At 38.2% G+C, this 22,112-nt stretch overlaps 2 protein-coding genes across 5 annotated transcripts; one reads left to right on the top strand and one right to left on the bottom strand.

Moving 5' to 3' along the window:
- Positions 1-1,227: 1,227 nt before the first annotated feature.
- On the bottom strand, positions 1,228-11,132 carry LOC134861500 (B-cell receptor CD22). Of its 2 annotated transcripts, none has more exons than XM_063878743.1 (10): positions 10,877-11,132; positions 8,120-8,387; positions 7,080-7,257; positions 6,391-6,521; positions 6,038-6,129; positions 5,732-5,937; positions 3,968-4,231; positions 2,823-3,134; positions 2,038-2,140; positions 1,228-1,714 (listed from the first exon to the last, which is right to left on the bottom strand). In XM_063878743.1, the coding sequence occupies exons 3-10, from the start codon at positions 7,156-7,158 to the stop codon at positions 1,651-1,653; spliced, it is 1,251 nt and encodes a 416-aa protein (XP_063734813.1). In that variant the 5' UTR covers positions 7,159-7,257; positions 8,120-8,387; positions 10,877-11,132; the 3' UTR covers positions 1,228-1,650. The 2 variants fall into 2 exon arrangements, with proteins under 2 accessions (XP_063734813.1, XP_063734814.1); XM_063878744.1 differs by having other exon boundaries at positions 1,228-1,711.
- On the top strand, positions 8,171-22,108 carry hpn (hepsin). 3 transcript variants are annotated; one of them, XM_063878739.1, is made up of 13 exons: positions 8,171-8,583; positions 9,914-10,059; positions 15,387-15,494; positions 15,637-15,678; positions 16,170-16,299; positions 16,501-16,620; positions 16,802-16,842; positions 17,479-17,644; positions 17,736-17,926; positions 18,750-18,845; positions 19,169-19,311; positions 19,486-19,650; positions 20,366-22,108. In XM_063878739.1, the coding sequence occupies exons 2-13, from the start codon at positions 10,023-10,025 to the stop codon at positions 20,408-20,410; spliced, it is 1,284 nt and encodes a 427-aa protein (XP_063734809.1). In that variant the 5' UTR covers positions 8,171-8,583; positions 9,914-10,022; the 3' UTR covers positions 20,411-22,108. The 3 variants fall into 3 exon arrangements, with proteins under 3 accessions (XP_063734809.1, XP_063734810.1, XP_063734812.1); XM_063878740.1 differs by having other exon boundaries at positions 9,892-10,059; XM_063878742.1 differs by lacking the exon at positions 18,750-18,845.
- Positions 22,109-22,112: the final 4 nt, after the last annotated feature.

The raw sequence follows: 22,112 nt of genomic DNA, 5'->3' as shown, positions 1-22,112 counted from the left end.
AAAAGTTGTCCAGAGACATTCTGTCAGTAGCTTTTGAGATATTTTAGTCAAGATTAAATACTGGCGTGCCAAAATTCTAAATCGCTACGCAGAAAACTGTATCAGATTGAGATCTCATAACGATAAACATCTCATGGGTTGAAGCTTGAGTGAGTTTGAGAGGTCACCATTTTCTTGTAAGCTTTTGATTTGATGAAGAAAAGGAAGAAAATGGCCACAGAAGGTTATGCAATATGCTTGAGAAAGAAAGAAACAAAGCAGCAATCACTACATGAACTGATGCAAGATTAAGGACGTTAAATTACAACCATAGCAATTTCTCTTTGTGGATTCACAGTTATTTGCTTCAACTCCTTATCATCCCACCATTACCTTTTAATTTTGATGTGTGCTCCAGTATAGTGTGTTCAGTAGTATGGAGATTCATATTTGCTGATATCTGCTGCTGCTTTTGTGTAACAAACCTAGATGGCATTTGCAAGAGCCAGGTGCCATTTAGTTCCCTTTTATTCAAGTGAAGGCAATCCTCTCTATGGCAGATATCTGCATTATTCTATTAGTCTGCAACTCACAATAATCTACATTCTTCAATGGGCTGTATTATGTTCATTTTCAGGTTCTTTTTTGTACTTAGTGTTATTATTTCACTGAAGTATACAAAGGAGTCCAATCGATGTGTTTCAGGCAGAGGGGGAGTGTGGTAGAGAAACTCCCTCTGGTGTGAACTTTGGGATTTTAGCCATTGTAGACCATTTACATGCACAAAAACCTACAACACACTACAGGAAAGGGGAAACCCCAAAAAGCATAATAGGGCCCCTTTAAATAGCAACATCTATGTTATATACTGTATGTAACAAGAAAAATATGTGTATTTCATTTTGTGTTGAGCTATCCCTTTAAAAGTGAAAAGTAAATACAACCAAAGAAATCAACACATGAACTGATGTGCAGATACAGTATGTGAAACCGTCTCTAAGTATTTGTTCACTCAATCAGCATGTCTTAGCTCAGCGCGCCTTAATATAATAAATGAGACAAAGGCCACGTTTTCTAAAAATAAACTAACAAGATGAAGAGTTGATATCCAAGTACAATTTGTAAATGGATGTCCGGGTGTCAGTGTCACTGTCCTCATGGTTTTCATCCTCAGGCTCTGGTCAGTATCTGTTAAAGCCTTATCACTCTGCAGAGTTTACTCAAGAGCACAAAAATGTGACCCAGTGCTTACAGCAAACAGCTTTTAATTGGATCAGTATTTTCCATCATCATCTGTATGCTCTGCATCATCACTAACAGGCTTCCAGCAACAGCTGTATTCTGGACATTGCTTCCACTGGGTGCATTCTGTGGCGTGTTGTTTTAGTGCAGTAGAAAAGAAAATTGGGTGATGACAACTGAGGATTTTTGGGGATTTTTCCAAATATAATAAATATATTTGTTTATTTTTTGTCACTTTATATCCTGACAGCAGCATTAAGCAAATTCAAAAGCACAATAACACTTAAACTAAAGTAAAAAAAAAAAGAACAGATAAGTGCCAAAAGAGTAAATATATTTACATAGTTTTTCTCTTGCTTGAGTACGCTCTTTAAGCAAAAGTGAGCCAACTCCAGTTTAAGAGTTTTAGTATTTGTGCTGAATGAGGCCTCAAGGTATTGGAGCAGATGTCTCTGTGAGGATGTATGACTGATGCCTTGCTGACTTCTGTCTTCTGGAAGGAAAGACAAAACATTCATCAAAAAAACATTTGACATTTACAATACTAAGTTAATCATATCTAAAATTAAAATGAATAACACTGTATGTAAGCCTAAAACAGACATTGGAGATCTTAGGCTTATAGTCACACCACTACAGACATGACATCAACCTTTAAGATACATGCTATGGTCACATCTAGATTGGATTACTGGAATAACTCAAACAACAGACTCTGCATGCAGACTGGGAAATATGCATCTGTCTAAACGTGAAAATAAATTATAGTCATTAAAACAATGCAGTGATCATCTGTAAGGGGAGTCAATAACTCACCTTGACAAGAGAAAGGCAACGATGGCGATTAAAGCCAGTATAACACAGACAGTCACTCCAATAATCAGCAATCTCTTTCCTGAAGACTCAGATGGGTCTATTGCTGGGGTGGGTAGAAAGCAACATTAGAGCCAGATAAAACTGTCTCTGGTAGAAATTCAGAATATGTTTATAGCTAGACCTTAGACATCCTGGTGCTGATGGACCAACCGTGTAAAGGTGTTTCATAATGCTGGGCTTCATGGCAGCAAAATTAGTGTTTTGTTTTTACTGGATTAAATGCAAAATAGAGCAAGTTTTGGAACTAAATTTTAACATGGCCAAGTCATATGTTTTTCTGTTGCATCCCAAAGAGAGACAAAAGATATGTAGTTGAAAAGAATCTATGATACTTCTATAAGTGTTTGGTGCTCTGGTGGTAAAATGGGATCCTTTAATTATCACTTTTCTGCTTTACATACGAAACCCAAAAACTGTTGCTGCTGAAATGGATCAGAGGTCAACAAGATTTCATTTCACTGTAGTGATGAGGGTGATAAGGGCTCCTTTTTCTGTGATTGTCATAGGTGGGGGTATGCAAAATGAGGTGGTCTATCAGTCTCCTCCTGTGATGTAAGCACTGGCTGTTTTTTTTTAGAAATATCAATTTACTTTCTATATTTAGTTCGTTTGCTGTTGGATATTTAGTTTAGATCTGGCCTGGTGTTATTTTAGCACTATGTCCTGCTGAACTTGGTTGCCACAAAAAATTGCTAGGCTCTTTGTCAGGCTCTTTATTAACTCACTTTTGGGATCTGTTAGTTTTACACCAACAGTCTGTGATCCATGTCTGTTCCGAGCCTCACAGCAGTGCAGCCCATATTCTTTAGCGGCGATGCTGGCACTCCTGAGTGTCGGGCCTCGTCCTGTGGGTGTAGCAGGGGATTGTCTGGCTCGATAAAAGCTTTTGTCTGCTGCCGGAAGACATGCTGCCCCCTGGTACCAGGTGTATGTGTGGACAGGCGGGTTAGCATCGCTGCTGCAGGTCAGAGTCACAGGAAGCCCCTTCTGTAGCTCTCCAGCAGGAGAGACTGTGACGGCTGTGTTACGAGGAGAGTCTGGACAGGATGGAGATGAAAAGTCAGTTACACCCTGTTTAAAATCATATGGGATTCTCTCAAATCACTGAATGCTTTAATACCTATTTTATTCAAGCAAATAAAAAAATGTAGAGTGTGGTTTCTTCTTTGTACAATTTAGAATTTCCAATTATGTTGTAATGCTCAGTCAAAATATATATTTTGCCATATTTTAAATGACTTAAAACCACTAAACCTATATATTCTGTTGAGTTGTGCATGGGTATTATCCCAAATGTTTTCAACAATTTTCAATCCTTTAAAAAATCCTTAATTTTAATCAAGGGAATGGTCGATTTCATTATTTCATCCATTAGACTTCTAGATCTTAATGAGAAAAACAAGATGAAATAGATTTTTAATGTTAAACTGCTTTTTTCTTAATGCTTTTGTCCAGTTTAAATCAATGGGTTAGTTTGTTTAAGAGAAAAGGAGAACTCGGCTCCCTGTAAATACAACCCGAACACCTGGATCTCAACTCTACACAGAAACAAGCTCAGCAAATGTTAGCGGCAACCCTAAACCCTGCAGAAACCTCTATGAATAATGTGGCTACCATTTAAAGACTCCTGAACAACGAACAATCACGAAAGCCTAACTGGAGATAGCTAACTGCAATGGTGGTGAAGACAACAACTCCCATAATCCCACGCTATTTCTCCATATCACCAAACTGTCTTTTGTTATTGTTTTGATTGAGAGACCCATAGTGGTATAAAACTACACCACTATGGGTCTCTCAATCAACAAACATTTTGTTTGTTGATTCATAACATAAATATCAATTTAAATGGGAATAAACCGTCACTTACATCTTACATCTATAGGCAGCATTGTAGAGTTCTGCACTTGATCTCCAGTCTCTATCTGACAGTAGTAGCTGCCAGAGTCTTCAGGTGAAACCTCACTGATGTCCCACACCTGTCCAGTGTGTCTCAGGATGCTGCTTGTGCTCTTATACCATCTGAAGCGGGTCTGTGGACCAGCTGCAGGGCTGCCACAGGCCAGGCGAAGGCCCACGCCCTCTGTGATGTCTGTAGAGGGACTCGCTAATGCTGTGACCGCGCTGGAGGAGTCTGGAGAAAAAAAGGGTTAAGAAAATAACAAGTGTATTAAGTCTTCACATTTTCAAGAATAGAACACTTGTGTGAAATAATAACATGCAAGTTTTAGCTTTCTTGTTTTTGCAGGACTGTTTCAAGAAATGTAGTAATTTGTGAACAAGAACTGCACACTGAAAAATGGAAATGTTGACTTTAATTAAGTGTACTATCTCAACCAATTTCAAATAAATGTATTCAGTTGGTTGAAAGCAATACTATTAAGTTTAATAAAATATATTGGTTTGAACATAATATTATTGCTTTCAACTAACCAAACACAGTTAGTGAAATGTGTCGACATAATACACTGAATTAAAGAAAATGTTTCAGTATATGATGATCTCTGTTCAGGGCTTGATTTTAGATATACTGAGGAAAAGGTCCACTAACCTGCCATATAAATAAAAAAAGTAATAGTGTATTGTTTGATATTTATTTCCCCTGTTAAACATAGAACATTAAACTGTTCTATTTTTGCATGTCTACTCCTTATAGTTTAAAATGTGGGAACAAATGTACGGGTAAATCTTATTAAATAAGGTTTTATTAGATTTAAACATATTGGGATCCATATTTTGTGTGTGAGGTTTCATTATAAGACTCATCTCAGAGACTCATTTTTTCTGCTTTATTCCATATTGAGAATGTGACCTCTGTGTGGACTAGCTGACCCTGAAACAGTAAATTCCTGTCCCCAGGTTATTTTTCACAAGACTCTATTCATTCAACATTCACTTGAAAAGGTGTTGCTTTTAAACATGCTTCGCCAGTGATGCTTATTTTGTCCCTTCAACTGTTCATGTGCAAATCATAACCCGTTGTTTGGTTATTTTGCAGCTGCATGATGCAAACAGTACTCAATTGTTTCAGTTGAAAATCTTTAAATTCTCAACTTTTCACTGATAATTACTAACTGTAATATACCATTTTTTTGGACCAAAATACAAAACAAGGGAGTGACTTGACACAGACATTGGTCCATTATTTCTTAAGCATATTGCGACATCTCACCCAAACCAAATTAGGTTGTTTTTCCACAGGCTCTAATACCTTAAATAGCTTCTTAAATCCCCTGCTTTTAAGAGTTCAGCAAAGACATGTTTTCAGTCTGTGTTTGGAACTTGGATAATTTTGTGTAAGGATGTAACACTGTCTTTTCACATAAGGAACCACAATCATTATTATGTTTCGTCTGTGGTGAGTTTTACTTGTACTTCACACAAATTGCACACAGAGTTGCATAAAGGAAGTGGCTCCTACTTTGAAGAAATGATGCCAAAACATCAACAATTGTCATCCAAACATTAAAGTCAACCAATTCACAAAAAACAACATTAATTGTTTCTTAGACACTTTGCAACTCTACATATTATGAGCTATGCATCGATAATTAAGAATGAAAATCATTTTGGTGATTATGGTAATGCTGTTAGAGATCAGTCGTGGCATTAGTTGTTAATTAAATATTCCCACCTGCCACTAGGAGCTGTACTCCTTTCTGCTCTGGCATCTTCTGTGTGGGGTGGCTGGTGATGAGGTAAAACACGTATGCTCCACTGTCTGACTTTCTCAGGTCAGAAATCCTCAGAGAACAGTTTTTGGTTCCTGGTTGCCCCAGGTACTCCACCCTGTTCTGGTAGGATGGATGTGGGAATAGACCGGCACTGTGGAAGACATATCTGAGACAGATGGACAGATTTAGTTTATTTGACTAATCCCTGTTCTAGGAGTTCTTTGCAGAAATCATTTGGGGATGTTTTTGTGCATCTTCAACAATACCTTGATGTGATACAGCGACTGTCTTTGAGACACCAGATCTCAGACGAAACGTTGTACTGCTGTCCCTCTCCTCCTCCTCCTCCTCCTCCACCCTAATCGAGATAATTAGGGAGAGTTTCTATGGAAGGAGCCTTTGAACAAACGCTAAAGCACCCTTAAATAGCACAGATGCTTATGTTGACCTGATGCTGGATGTTTAAATCTTTCCAAAAATGTTAATGCAATTTTAAAGTAGTTAGTTTATTGCAGTTATTCCTGCAGCTTTACATTTTGTATCTACGAGCCTTGCAGAGAAAAACTCCCTGTTGAAGAAACAGGACACAATCCAACTGCTAACAAAGCCTTCTTTATACCTGAGCAGAGAGACGTCCCTCAGCCTCAGTAGAAGGGAAGTCATAGGAACAAGGGAGAACCACAGAGGAACCAATCACAGCAGAAATAGGACTGGAAGGGAGACGAACTGCCCAATCAGCTGCAAGAATACCTGAGGGGGAGGATATAGATTGTACATTATAGAAGGTTTTATATCATAACCACTAGGTTACATTACAAGGGTGTAACATTTACATAAGAGTTGTACTTTTATTTACCAGGTTAAAAGTAATATCAGTGATAAAAGATATATTACAAAGTTACAGATACAGATCAAACTGACATTTGTGTACTTGCGTTACAAGTATTGCTATGATGTACAACACTATTCCACGTGTTATGGCCATATTTTTTTTAAATACAAAAAAAAAATGGCTTCATGCTGGTGAGGGCCGTTTTTGACTAAACTCACTGGATCATTTATAAATATTATGCATGTAGTTCTGGTTGTAGCTATACTTTTTGCCCAAGAAAGCATTTTTGTAGCAATATGGCACTTAGTGAAGGAGTTTCACAAATGCCACTGAAATCATGACCAAGCAATTGTGATCAAACATCAGTTTTATGATTTATACACTGCATTAATGTCAATATCAAGAAAGTCAAGCTGAAACTTTAAGATTATTCTGTATAATAAGTGTTGTAACTTTAGATTACATATGTATGTTACCTTTCAGAGAGAGTGTGAGCAGCAGCCAGCAGCTCACTCGTCCACCCATCTTCTTCTCTTCTAGCTGTTGATGATTCATGTCTACTGATCTTTCTCCCTCAGTCACTTGACCTACCCTTTCTTCTCCTTTTGCTTCAACTGTCTGCCCTCCTCTGCTCTTCGGAGATATGCTTGCTTCCTGTAGAGCATAGACTCATTGGTCAGATTGTCCAACTTCCTTTTTATTTTCTCTGCAATAGGGAACTGGGGTGATGACATGGATACAAGACAGCAAAGAGAACATACTGTATGAATGTGTGTAGCCTATGTGTATGTGTTGGCAGTGGTGGAAGAACTACTTTGATCTTTTAATTAAGTAAAAGTGGTAATAGCACAAGGTAAAAATACTCTGTTACGTGTAAACATCCTGTATTCAAAATGTTACTCAAGTAAAAGTATAGAAGTTGGATTTAAACTGTAAGAAAGTAGCCTATTTGCAGGATGGACATTTTCCGGGTAATAAAGTAAATTATACTGAGTATATTCAGGGACCCATTTATTTAACCTCATTTGAATTATCATGTTCATTTGTAACTGGTATTGGTGGAGCTTACTTTAATTACTTTTTATACTGCCAGGTATTTTAATTCAACATAGCACATACTTCAGCAGTGGTTTTATATGTTTAATGAATAATAGCAACTTGTTACCAAATGGATCTGAATTGTTGTGGAGTAGAAGTATAAAGTGGCAAACAAATAGAGATACTCGAGGAAAGTAGGCCCACAGGCACTTCAAAATTGTACTTAAGTACTGTACTTGAATAAATGTACTTAGTTACTTCCATCAATATGTGTTAGGGGATACAGCATGTGTTACTGGGTCAATATGTAAAGCTTCTTTGAGCATTAGAAAAAGCGCTATATAAATCTTATGCATTATTAATATAGATACGAGCCTAACCACCGTTTTAAGGGAAATCTTTACACTAATACTTGCATCCATTAAGTTATACGCCTGTTAGGTTGTGTGTGTTTACATCGTAAGGATAGTGTGTTCACCTGCAGCAGGTCAGCAGACTGTGTCCACTCAGAAACGCACCGTGACGTCACTGGAGCCCCTCTCCTCGGCGCACTGACGGCTCACAAGGCGACCACACTTTAAACCAGCAGTCAAAGATGCGATAAACTTTCATTAACTTCGTCTCAGATAGTCAAGGCTTCCAAATGTTTTTCTCTTTTCTATTAGACGCCGGTGTCGGTGGTTTCGGTTGATATTAAGAGTCGCTGAAATTCTTTTCCCCCTTCTTCTTCCTCTGGGGTCAGTAACCTGTGGAGACAGATACACGGATTTACTGCAAACTGGATTTATCCGTGGCGGAGTTTAAACGGCCTTGTCGCGTGCTTTTCGAGGCAGAAGTTTTTTTGTTGCTTTTTCTAGTCTTCAATAAAGACTTTAAAGAAAAAATAACATCATATTTGACACTAACAAAGAGCAGTGTTTCCCCTGCTGTAAGAAAAGACAGGTGAGTCTTTCTGGAATGTGTTTCAGTCCTTAATGCTTAAAGTTAACATTGCTAAAGGCTATAGCCAGATGTGGGAGAAGTACTCAAAACCTGTACTTGAGTAAAGGTAGCAGACTGTAGCAATAAAAGTAATAGTCCTGTATTTCAAATGTTACTCAAGTAAAAGTATTATCATCAAAATATACTTAAAGTACCAAAAGTAAAGTACTTATTGTGCAGATGGGCCCATTTCAGAATAATATATTATACTGTATGTGTTTGTTATAATTATTGATGCATTAAACTGTTTTCAAAGCTGGTAAAGGTGCAGCTTTTAATGACTTTATATATGGCAGGTTAGCTGTATTACTCCAGGTGTAACTAAAGTATTTCTTAAGTGTTCATTATATTTTACATTTTTAATCCAAATCCAGAAATTAACTAAAGGAATCAAATACATATAGTGGAATACAAGTACATAATTTACCTCTGAATTATAGTGGGGTAGAAGTACAAAGTATGCAAATATTAAAATACTCAAGTAAAGTAGAAGTCTCTCAAAATAGTAATTAAGTTCTGTACTTGAGTAAATGTACTTAGTTACTTTACACCAGTGGCTTTAACCCAATACTAACAGCTAGTAGTGCGTAGGCCTAGTTGTTTGAAATGAGAAAAACGAATGATGTAGCTTTTGGTATCATTTTAATTATGTCAGCATTACAGTTTATCGTACTGAACCTTTTTAATGCCAAAACAACTTTTTCTCTGAACCTCTGCAGTCTAAAATTAAAGAAATATCATAGCTTTTTATATTTTTTAAAGGAATTTAAAGATTTTTTGTGACACCATAGGGGATTGAACTTTCTATTGCTTGCTATAGCTACACTTAAACTGGAAGAAGAATGCCTTTGTAATCATTTGCTGCCAGTGGTCTCATGTGTCTTGTTCCTCCTGTTTGCAGGGCAGTGAACACTGTAACTAGTTTAACCTTTCGGTGATAAAGACAACAATCTTAGAGTATTTATTGGCAAAAACAATGAAGTGGAGTGAAGATACAAATATTAGAAGAAAAACTCAGTTTGTGTTAAAAAATGTATGGACTTTTATGGACTTTTATGGACTGCATACTGTGATGTAACCAGCCTGTACTTTAGAGCATATCGATCAAAATTGATGTAGGCCTAGTATTATTATGTTAAAGTGTACTGCGAATAAGTGTTTTAGGATGTATTTTCATTCTAATTTATGGCACTCCCACTTAACATGCTATACCCGAATGCTTTCCGAGTGAAATGTTTGCTTCAATATGGTCTTTGTTTGTCACTTAAGACCTTCGATATTATCGCAACAGGGAAAAGTGACTGACAAGGCCTTGGACCACCTGTTCTGAAGAGCCAAGGACAGAAGGAAGTAAGGGAAAAGGAAGGAAGCTGTTCCCTTTCGCTTCCTACTGTATACAGATGTATGCTGAGAAAGTTCTGACGGAGGGGAAGATGGGTGAGTGCACATACCACTACTGTTGTTCTTGCCCTTATTCTCCACCCCTTCCTACTCACACACACACACACACACACACACACACACACACACACACACACACACACACACACACACACACACACACACACACACACACACACACATCAAGAACGTTGCGCTGGTCATGTTGCCTTTTTCTGTATTTAGGACCAGACAACAGTCCATTTGACAGTTAACCATTAACTGTTTTTGCTAAGGTGACTGGCTGTCTGATTTTCAGTTTTTGAGGTTTGTCTTTCAGATTGGAAAACACATTTAGATAGGAAATGTTTTTTTTTTATTTCAAAAGATTTCCAGAAAAAAAATATGATACTTGTGTTGATAACTGGGGCCAGCTATCAACCCTGCGCTTTATACAAAATTACACAAAATTGCAGCACATTATATCTACAGCAGTAACAATTCATCCGCCTTGCAGACACACAAAAAACCTCCCTGTTCCCACTTCACTTTCAATAGGAAACTGTACTACCTTATCCCAGCAAACACACTCTCACCACCATACACATTTAAAAGGAAACGAGGGAATTCACCTCTGTCCTGCTATGTGGCATTACTTCAGCTGAAATGCAGAGTTAGTCAGCTTTACAGCTCCTAATGACTTTATGACTTATCATATGATGCTGTTAAAGAAGTGGAGATAAGATTACATGCTTTATGGCACTTTTGCTAGAAAGCACTTCTGTCCGTGTGAACTGTAAAACACAAATATATGTCTGCCACTTTGAAGATGTATTTTTACCCCATTACCCCTGCTAGTCAACACTGAACCTACCTTACATTGAAGGGTTTGATTGCCAGTAGAACATGTCCTGCAGTCTTAGTTGAAGTGAAGTCTTTAGTTGAAAATGGTCATCAACTCCACATTTCCTGCCGTTCAACTTGTGGTCCTCTTGTCCTTGTTGTGCTGTGACTTACTTTCTACGTCTGAACGTGGTCAGCTCAGCATTTGGTTTTGTAGTTTCTGAAGGGAGCCCACTCAGATGCCATGAATTCTGCTGTGTCTATGATGCGGGTAATTACAAGAGAAACACCGTCTAGCCGAGGAGTGGCACATGTGGTGTGGTTTATCTTGTCTGGTGTGTTGACGCCTAGGTGGGATATCTATTTAATCTATTTTTAGCTGTATTTACCTTAAACATCACATGCTACATGCATGAACAAGTACAGGAAACACACTTAAGCATAATCACGCACTCACAGAGCAGCGTATACCTCTTATCTGACTAATATTTACCGCACAAAGTATGGTTGTGTTTATTTTTTCCTTTTCTACCATGACAACCACTACAGCTATGAGTCAGATATTCTGCTGTGTTCACATGTGTGTGAAGGGTTTTCTTTTGCTTCTGTGCTGTTGTTATTTCTGCTTTTCCCACTCTTCAGTCACTTAGGAAAAGGATATTCTTTTATATTTATTTTGAAAACCATTGTACCCCTTGTATAAATATATGGTGTTTTATTTGGAGTCAATGTATGTTGAATTTAAGCTCCGTCCTGTTTTTATTGTAGCAGATACATAAAATGTGATCTTCCTGGTTTGACACTCGTTTTTGAATCTGTTTCCTAAAGCCCTAATGTCAGTGAGGATGAAGGGGTCAAGGGACATGAAGTACATCAACCTGATATGTAAAAAAACAAAGCCTGGAACTAGAGGATTTTTTATTCACTCCACTATCTTCAAGGTTTAACTCCATTCTTACTTTAACACCTAATTTCAAGCCAACACGAAACAACAGCAAGACCAGCGATATTGATTTAATTAAAAAAAGCTTGCATCTCAGATACATATTGGCTGATTTCCTTCTTTTTTTTTTAAATACAAAATTAGCTTTTTTTTTGTTGAGGGTGTGTACAGCCCATCTGGAACACATCTGCTTCTTTTTACCCACCACTGTGAGGCTAGTGGGAGGGCGTAATGCATGCAAAATGAAGGGTGTCCCTTCCAACATCCCAGTAAATGAGTCATGATACAGTGAAGCATGCTGCTGCTTCTGGCTGGTAATGTGACTCATGTATAGGGAGAGAAATAACCCAAAATTAGATGTATGTGCTGCATTTTTGTGTGGATCACAAACAGTAAGTGATGATTAATTCTTTCCTCTCCCCTATGTCAGCCTTATTTACTGCAGCGACAACAAAACATGGCAACAGAAATCCAGTCCTATCTTTTGATTGTAGAGGGAGTTCCCTCTGGAGGGAAATTGGGGATTTATGCCTTTGCAGACCATTTACATGCACAAAAACCCTGTATAACACACTACAAGTAAGGGAAAAAATCCCAGAGCATAATAGGGCCCCTTTAATGTTTTTGGGAACTATAGGTAAAATTAATTTAAAAACAGCAAACAATAAGAATATAGTTCTCATTTTAGAAAATAAATCTGTATTCAAATGCATTTGTTATCAATGTAATACAATTTAACAACTCTCTCAGACTATGGAGAACTTTGTTTCAACTTCTGAAAATAAGGCAAATGTTCTAAAGTATTAATATTTTTATTAGAATACAGAATCTACCGAACATATTACGCAATGATTTCTAGAAAAACCCTGACTAATAACCAATAACTCATTCAGACACACAGGAAGGGGGTGGTCTCAGGTAGAAGTGGACACAAAAGAGTGATTGTTCTGTCCTGCAATTTGATTGGGAAAGGGCGCTGTGTTGGCGGGAAGGGATCAGCGAGGAAAGAAGAAGAAAGAAGTTTGGGAACAAGGGGGGTGGGCCAAACCGTAGTGTGTATTTGCTGGAGTTAAGATGTGTGGAGGAAATGTTGGGGTATTTCCTGGAGGACACAACCGTGAAATTATGAACTTGAATGTGCTTCTTATAAAATGTCCATTCATCAGATTCTCAAAATGTTAACTTTCTAATTCCCACTTACGGTATTTGTTTTCTGCCTAATTCCACGTTCCTCTCTGACTTCCTGGTCCCCATTGTTAATTGTCATTTTACAACCCAAGGGACTATAACACCTGACTGGATGTTTGTTGGGGAAGCCTGAAGAGAGGGGGAAGAGAAGCAGATAAGTAGGCAAAAAGAAAGGGATGAGAGGAAGTAAAGAAATAGTAAAAAAGGAGGCAAAGTTAGGGACTTTAGGGAAAATGCAGTCAAGGTGAAGGTAGAGGTTGTACTGTGGAGGGAGGGAGCACATGTCAGGAGATAGCTCTAGGTCACTGGATGAGTAGGTTCGCACAGCTAACATACAACAACAGATTAAAAAGTCTACATATAAGCTAAAGAAAATGACTGAGTTTGTAACTGTGGAGAAACACTATGGATGTCAATCAATCATCTTAGTGGATACTTTGAATGTCTAAAACGTATTTTTATGTCTTTTAATTCCTGTTTTCAATTGCTTTCACAGAAAATGAAAATGTTAGTGACATGAGAGAGTAGGGGCAATGCTGGAGGGAGACGGTGGCTGGAAGGAAACTGGGCATGTAGAATGTTTTCTTTGATTGGATTGGCAACACACAGATACTAGAGTATCTCCAGTTGTTTCCTGACACATTGATGGAAGGAAAACTATCACAATCCTGACTCTCCTGTGTAATTAATGGGAAATAAACTTACATGACAGTGATCTTTCTCAGCTTGTTTTTCTCATAACAAACATCAAGGCACAGGCTCTTGATAGCTAATATTAATGCACTGTCAGTATGGACACCCTTTTTTATTTAGCTAAAGTTGTTTTTTTTGCTCCAAATATTATAGAAATGACAGAAACCTGAGACAACTGTAGGTTTTGTTTTCCAGGTGTGAATTGCCATTCCAATATTTATTTTTTTCAGCAGACATTTGGTCCTGCCATAGCTGGAAACACACTGGTGTAAATAACAACATATGTAATGGCTTTATTCGGTTTACTGGACATGACATGGCATGAATAATAATATCTGATTTCCCTGCTATGTTAAGTCAAACATGCTTTAGAAGGGCCTGCAATCATGACTTCTCTACTGACAAAACAAGGAAAAAAATATACATTTTAAAGGCTCTTCATAGGTGTCTATCATACAGCTAATGACGGCTGATTTCCATTTGGCTGCTTTACCTTCACAGAGAAGATTTTGACTTGCCAAAGCAGGAAGAGCACAGGAGAAATGATTAACAATAATGATGGCTGCATTCAATTCAGGTCACTGACATGGCTCTCTCACACACTGAAAGGAATGGAGCCATTGTTAACGTGTTTATTTACAGCTGTGTCTCCTGTGATAAGGGTCTATTGTGCATGCTGACCCACTGTAAATGGGAACTTGAGTGTTATGTAGCCATCGATAACCTGATTGTTTACACCTGTGCTTTTCCTACGACACGTCAACATATCTGCTGTTAAAAGACACCATTTCCTGCAAGCTTTGGTTGTAAGGCTGGGACACTTGAATCACTTATTGTATTATTATTAACAAAACAAACAACACTTTTGGAATCTGAAAGTGTAATTGATCATCTTGTGTTTTTGTTCTGCTCTAACTCGATGATGATGATGATGATGATGATGATGATGATGATGATGATGATGGTGATGATGGTGATGATGATGGTAATGATAGTGGGAACGTTTACGCCATCATCTGGTTTACAACAGGTGGAACTATAATGAGATTATTTATGGCTGTGTACTATCATAAGTGTCAGCACGCAGCACCCTGCAGCTAGAACAATGGAAATTGTTTATAAATGTAAAAAATAACAACGTGTTTGCCCTTCCAATGGTTATATGTCTACATTGAAAAAGGATTGATTAACTTAAGTTTTGGGTTAAGTTGACAACTTTCAGAGCAGCAGTGAGGAGGAAAGCAGGGGCAGAAAGGGACAGACGACCCCCCTCACGCAGGCGCACGCACAGACTGTACGTGCACGCTGAACTGACATGCCACCATATCGTAGTTTAAAAGTTTGTTCTCAGTCAGTGGACAAATGCTGGACTTTAGACTATTGATCTAATCTGCCATTTGTACTTTTCAGTCTGGCCAAGGAAATGTGCAGTACTATTAAATTGGAACAGTGAGCTGATTCCGGTCATTTCCCTGATGTTTGTTAGCCAACAAAAGAATCCAAATTAAATACAAAGAACTTATGCAATGTAATGGATCGAAACACATCTTTATCTATAAAACGAGGTCAGTGTTATAATATTTATTCTTGAGATTTTCTGCCCCATGTTCAGCTAACTGTCAGTGCATCTGCGTCTATGCATTCATGTTTAGGTCTCTGTGTGTATACTGTTGAATGAGTGTATGTACACTCATGCATGTGTTGTGTGTGTGTGCAGCGAACAGGGGAATCTCTCTGACCTGTGTATTGACGCCCTGCCGTGTCATTGGGGTGTGTATGACTGTGATGACCTTGGGAGCCGTCGGAGCCGCCGTCTGGGCCGTAGGTCAGACTGCATGCTGAAGCCAATAATATATTTTTTTATTTTCAAGTTCTACAATCAAAAATCTCAGGAACTTTCTTCTTCCTGTAGATTGCATTGACTTAAAAAATGGCAGCTGTTTTTTTTTTTTATCACCCTTCTGTAGTTACGTATTGCACAATGGAGGAAGACACCGGAATGTATGATGGTGAGTAGGAGGGAGGTTGTTTCAAATTCATGGATTTAGTAGTATGTATTTAGTACTGCTATAATAAAGACAGGGTAACAATGTTGTTGCTTGACAGAAATATCAAATATATATGATGATTTCATAAGTATATGGATGTCGATGTGGATTCGCACTTAGCTGCAGTTTCATTATTTTTGTATGTGTATTCTAAAACATTTATACATTTTATAAAAGAGATTTTACAGTAGATGAAACTGAAGTTCCTTCACAGCCGGTAACAACAGGTTCAACACCGAGGTCTAATGGTCAAACAGGCAAAAAAGGCTATTTTGTTGGTCTTTGAAATGGCACATGTTGCTTGAAAGGGGCATAATATAAGTTAAAAAGGATCTTGGGGGTTGTAATAATTGCACAAATGATCATCACAGTGAGAAAATAAATATATGTTGGGTTAGCAGGAGTTATTGTCCCAAGTGTGTTTTTGAATAACCCTGTCTTGTTCCCTGCAGTCCAGGTAACTTCACTTGACCAACGTCTCAGAGTCTTTGAACCCGCCCACAAGAGGTGGCGTCAGGTGTGTTCCTCCTCAGCCAATGAGCTGCTAGCTAGCATCAGCTGTGAAGAAGTGGGCTTTGTCAGGTGAGATATCTTTACAATGTTATCACAAAGTGTGTTAATACAGTTTAATGTAAACAGGACTGACAAGTGTGTGTGTGTGTGTGTGTGTGTGTGTGTGTGTGTGTGTGTGTGTGTGTGTGTGTGTGTGTGTGTGTGTGTGTGTGTGTGTGTGTGTGTGTGTGTGTGTGTGTGTGTGTGTGTGTGTGTGTGTGTTTGTCTCAGTATGGTAAATTACTCTGTCACATCGGTGCCGGACGCCAGCGGAGACGGTGGGGAGTTCTTCTGTGTCCGAGAGCAGGAGCTCAGCTACGGCAAGAAAATCAAAGACTCATTGTTCCCATGGTAACAAAAACCTGTCTATTTGACCCTGCACCTGTCTCACCTTCTACCACACTGTCGTCTCTGTTGCTCCTGCTTCCTTCTCTCTCACTCCACTACTCGGCTGACATAGAGGAAGCTCACTGGTTTTTGAGTTCCCTTTTTTCTGTCAGGCTCTCACTAACTGCGTCTGTCTTTGTTTCAGTGACTGTGAGAGCAGGGAGGTGCTCACACTGTTGTGTCAAGGTAAGTTGTGAGCTCAGATCTGCACTCACCCGCTCATCTTCTCACCACATTGTTATACTCCTATAGAGTGGTGCAGGAATGAGTCTGAAAATCCAGAAATGTGTTAGCATCTTACCACTTCCTGTTCCCACATCTCCAAGTAAACCATTTCCTTGAATGTGTTTGTGGTTAGTTGCCTGAAATAAGGTCTGTGGTTAAGACAACCTTAAGAGATTTTCTCTTTTACTTCTGGTGATTGCATTTACGCTTCAAAAATCATAAAAAATAATGTTAATATGTGGAGATTTTCCTGCTGAAAAAAAGCATGTTAGTGTCATAAAGGTTTGTTTGCCACTATATTTTAGCAATATTCTAAATCATATAGAAAAATCCTATTGCTTTTTGTTGAGGGATCGGACTACAAAAAGACATCATCCATGCACCTCTCCATACTCCATGCTGTTCATTGTTCGTACTCGTCTTTTTCTTTCAGTCTTTTTTCTCTCCTTCCTTTAGGTATTGTCATGATCATTGCTCTGATATTTTATTCACTTACTTTCATTCTAGCATACTATTTTGTTCCTCTTTTTTAATATGTTTGATTCCTCCACTTACAGTTTGGATTACAGTAAACCCCCTCTTCTCTCTCCTCTGCAGACTGTGGCAGGCGTAGCTTTGCAGCAGACCGTATAGTTGGAGGTGTGGATGCCAGGCAGGGCGGTTGGCCTTGGCAGGTCAGACTGGAGTACGATGGAGTCCATCAGTGTGGAGGCACCATCATCTCCAACCGCTGGATCGTCTCTGCAGCTCACTGCTTCAGAGAGTGAGCAAACAAGCCTGGATTCATGCAGTCACTACATTTGATCTTTAAGCACTTGGTTGACATATTGGATCATATCTTTATTCCATCCCAGGCGATATCGCACCGTTAATCGCTGGCGTGTGCTACTGGGCTCCATCTACAGTAAACCAGTCAACGCCAATGTGGCGGAGGTGAACACCATAGTTTACCACAGCAGCTACCTGCCTTTTGTGGATGCTAGCATCGATGACAACAGCAGGGACATAGCTGTCCTGGCCCTCACACAGCCCCTCGCTTTAAACGGTAGGTCACACAAGGGCACACAGAGTCACTCATTGACTTGATTTGATTACATGAAGACAATGATCAGAGACGAGGAAGAAGGTCAAATACATAAAAAGTCAGATAGTATGGTTGTTTGCCTGCTTTATGTTCTCGGTTTCCCAGATTGCGGACAGCAGGATTAAAGTTATCTTATTATATTAACATTATATTAGCACTGAACAAGATGTGTCTCTATTTCTAATCACATGACCCTTTAATTAAGTTTCCACACCCTTATGCCATATGTCTGTAATGTGGTTTTTAATTTTAATAACACACTAGTGGAACAAACTTCAATGAGTACTCTTAAAAATAAATGTTTGCGTGCCACCTCTGACATCTACTTTTTGACCTTTATAATTACAACCACATCACATGTGGATTAAAATAAATCAAGGATACGGTATTAGCTCAATGCAATTAACTATTTCAGTGCTAGAAAACATGTGGTATACAGCTTTAAAAGCCTATTATTTACATGTTTTGGATTATAAGCTATCTACTTTTATAAATACTTTGTTCATTATTTCACCTTCAGCCAACAGTAGATGGCATGATCCAATGAAAACTTCCCTTATGCCGACATAGGACAATAAAGACATGATATTGTAATGGGAGAGAGAAAATGACAAGAAATAGCCGGATAAACATAGTATAAACCTAACTTAAGTCTAGAGTTTCAGTTTATTAATACTGTATGATGGTTCTTAGCCATTGGTGTCCCTGTCCGGACAGTGTTTGAATCATTGTTTGCAGTATTTATATGAATGTTTTCTTATATCTTATATTTGTTTGTGTGTAGAATATGTCCAGCCTATTTGTCTGCCTGCATATGGTCAGAGACTGGTAGACGGACAGATGGGAACAGTAACAGGCTGGGGAAATGTAGATTACTATGGTGAGTCCATCCTCTGATGTACATCTCTATGGTATTAATTACAGACAAATGTGTGTGCATTCCTTGTTTCAATGGAGGAATTAATTATTTTACTTGATTAAAAGTAGCCGTGATACAATGTAAAACACAATGTAAAAATGTTACTTGAGTAAAAGTACAAAACATCATAGAGTTGGTAAGGGTAGAGCTAGTTGAAACTGTAAACATCTATCTGCAGTATATAACTACATAGAAAGAGTCATTAATATTGCAATACTTAAATGGGTCCTAATATTAATTGACATGAATGTTTTTTTAATGTTTTTGCTTTTTTGCAACCGCAGGTATTCAAGCAGATATACTGCAGGAAGCGAACGTCCCCATCATCAGTGACGCTGTCTGCAACGGTCCTGATTACTATGACAACCAGATCACCACCAGTATGTTCTGTGCTGGTTATGAGAAAGGAGGCACTGACGCCTGCCAGGTCAGAGTGCGTTTGTTCTGCTGATAACACTCATGCCTGTTTGAATCCAATACATGTACTTAGCTGGTTGACATTTTATTGCATTACTATTTACTTCAATTTCTGTAAATGCTTACCTCAGATACGTTGTTATATTGTGTGTGTATGAACTGCTGTAATGGTGTGTGGCTGCAGGGAGACAGTGGCGGTCCTTTTGTCGCGGAAGACTGTCTCTCTAAGAGCAGGAGGTATCGTCTGATGGGGGTGGTGAGCTGGGGGATAGGCTGCGCCATGGCCAAGAAACCAGGTGTCTACACCCGAGTGTCCAGATTCCTACCATGGATATCTACGGCCATGAGGGTAATAAAATGGATTCTTCAATTTAGATAATAATAACAACAGTAACAGAACAGTCACTCACTGGGATTCAGCTCCTCTATAAACCAACAATGTATGGAAACACAGGCTCCACTCAAACTACATACCATGTTTACAGTGCATTGAGAAATTCCATATCATCTAGAAGAAAATGAATGTTTTTAGTTCTAATAAGAACCAGCGGTGGGGATCACTTCAGCCTCTTGTGGCCAAAAGAACTATTACAACAACCAATCAACATCCGCAAAGATGATCCTGTAGCCTTTTTTCACCTGTTCTTAATTTATAAACACAGGAGGAAAAGCAATTAAGATCAGATTTAAAAATCAATTGTTTAAGTTCTTCTCTTTTATCCGCCTCTCAGTGCTTCCATCATTTCCTCACGCACGCACACACACACACACACACACACACACACACACACACACACACACACACACACACACACACACACACACACACACACACACACACACACACACACACACACACACACACACACACACACACACACAATGTAGAAGTTCCAATGAGGAACCAAAATGTCTTAATCAAGTGTTTTGCATCCAACAAGATCACAATCACTCATGTTCAGAGTGATCAGTTTAGGAAACATATGTGCTTGAAGATCTACACTTTCTTCTTGTGACATTAAGAATGTGTTTTTAAATTTTTTGCTCTCATCTCTCTCCTTCAGAACTATAACAACACGCCAGGGCTTCACAAAATGGCCCGAACATGAGACTCCTGCTCTTATGTTTCCACCTTTTTTTGCTCTTTGATGGAAGGCGTGTGAGGCTCTCCTCATATCATGGTTGTTCATACTCCTTTTTACCTAACATGATTTCTTATTAAGGATTCAATCTCTTCATGAACCTAAACACAATGTTAATGTCCACCAACTCTGAAGTGTTTGGCTGGAAATACCAAACAAATCCTGTATTGTAGCAAGCCATAAACCCCTCTGCTTCAGACCTGTTCCAACAGTGCTGATTCTGTGTCTGTAGCTCTAAGTGTTAATGAGCTGCTGCTGGCGGCGCCCCTCTGCAAGATGGTTGGTTAAAAAAACACAATGGTGCTCTACGAGAAGATTCAGGTGATAAGGTCGGTGGGTCTTACCTTGGTTGGTTAGTGGCTAATGGTTGCACAACCCAAAACAACATTGTCACATCACAAAGTTGTTCAAAACTTCCTGAAACTTTCCAAATCTCTTAACACAGAGGGGACACATATATATGTATAAAAGACACCAAAAAGTGGATTTTGCATAATAGGTGAAGTAAAAAACGGATAAAAAACTAAATCACTGTCACACAATACAAGATACCCTTTTTGTAAACTATAATTAATATAATTTCCCTCTTCTTAGCATCAATACATTGAATTCAGCCTTGTAAATGTACATTTAAAAATTACAGATGTAATACCAAGGGTTCATAAATAAGGAGATTTAAATTCCTTATGTCTCAAATCTTTCCGTACTTTCACATTGTGCAACCCTGAGAAGCAGGCAAACACACACACATACACCCACAATAAAAGATCTTAATTTATGAGTATTGCTAATGGATAACTACAACTTTACCTTGTGTATTGTACTTGGTAAAATCACAACACGTAAAACTTTTCACAACTTTTTTATAATTAAGCTGTAATACATGTTATGTCTTTTATATGCAGTATCCTGACTTTTGTATAAGAAATCATTTTTAATTCAAGATTTGTCTTTTTTTTTTTTTAATCTGTATGTTGTTAATGTATTGTAAATATTAGTAATGTCTTGTTTATGTAGATGTTTATTTGAAGCAAGTTCAAATGATCTACATATCTCAAAGCTAACTGGCAGGAGTGTGTATACTCATATCATGACCAATAGTATTATATACTTAAACGTCCCCTCTGCTCCTACAGTAGTACTTAAAATAAACCACCACCATTTCAGCAATACGATATACAACATAAATTGTTTTAATTGCACACTTGTATGGTTGAGATTAAAGTGGCACAACAGCTTAAAATCTTCATAATTCTTTTACATTATGTTGATGTTACATATTAAAAAAGAGTGTTTTATTATAATATATTAAGACACACAAAAGGACAAAAGCAGGGTATCTGCGCACTGGGTTTAAGATTTTACTACACTGTGAAATGTGGATGCTTCATGAAAAACTTTAAGGAAAATGTAAGCTCTTAATGTCAGCGTACTGCAAATACACAACTGTATTTAGAAAAAGTCTTATTCAGAAGGTTATGTGGAATATTGCTATTGAATCTGGATCCATAAAGTCCCAAACTACTCCCCAGTAGTTTCACATGTGATCGACAAAGTGAATGCTTGTACATTTATGGCAATTTTCATGTGTGAAAGAGAAATTCATATTGTAAAATGTAAATTGTAGCATTGTGTATTGTATTAAAATAAAAATAAAACAGCCCAGTCA

This window comes from Eleginops maclovinus, chromosome 3 (assembly GCF_036324505.1).
Source record: "Eleginops maclovinus isolate JMC-PN-2008 ecotype Puerto Natales chromosome 3, JC_Emac_rtc_rv5, whole genome shotgun sequence".
In the NCBI taxonomy this organism is placed as follows: Eukaryota; Metazoa; Chordata; class Actinopteri; order Perciformes; family Eleginopidae; genus Eleginops; species Eleginops maclovinus.
The sequence above is the reverse complement of the archived record's forward strand: the minus strand, read 5'-3'. Positions and strand labels throughout refer to the sequence as shown.

Excerpts from the sequence above, each read along its gene's own strand:
- hpn (XM_063878739.1), top strand. The coding sequence starts at position 10,023 with ATGTATGCTGAGAAAGTTCTGACGGAGGGGAAGATGG. Across the intron at positions 16,300-16,500 it reads GAAGAAGTGGGCTTTGTCAG|TATGGTAAATTACTCTGTCA; the intron begins GTGAGATATCTT and ends TGTTTGTCTCAG. Across the intron at positions 19,651-20,365 it reads GGATATCTACGGCCATGAGG|AACTATAACAACACGCCAGG; the intron begins GTAATAAAATGG and ends TCTCTCCTTCAG.
- LOC134861500 (XM_063878743.1), bottom strand. The coding sequence starts at position 7,158 with ATGAATCATCAACAGCTAGAAGAGAAGAAGATGGGTGGACGAGTGAGC. Across the intron at positions 6,522-7,079 it reads GCTCACACTCTCTCTGAAAG|GTATTCTTGCAGCTGATTGG; the intron begins GTAACATACATA and ends CCTCCCCCTCAG. Across the intron at positions 1,715-2,037 it reads GTTGCCTTTCTCTTGTCAAG|AAGACAGAAGTCAGCAAGGC; the intron begins GTGAGTTATTGA and ends CTTTCCTTCCAG.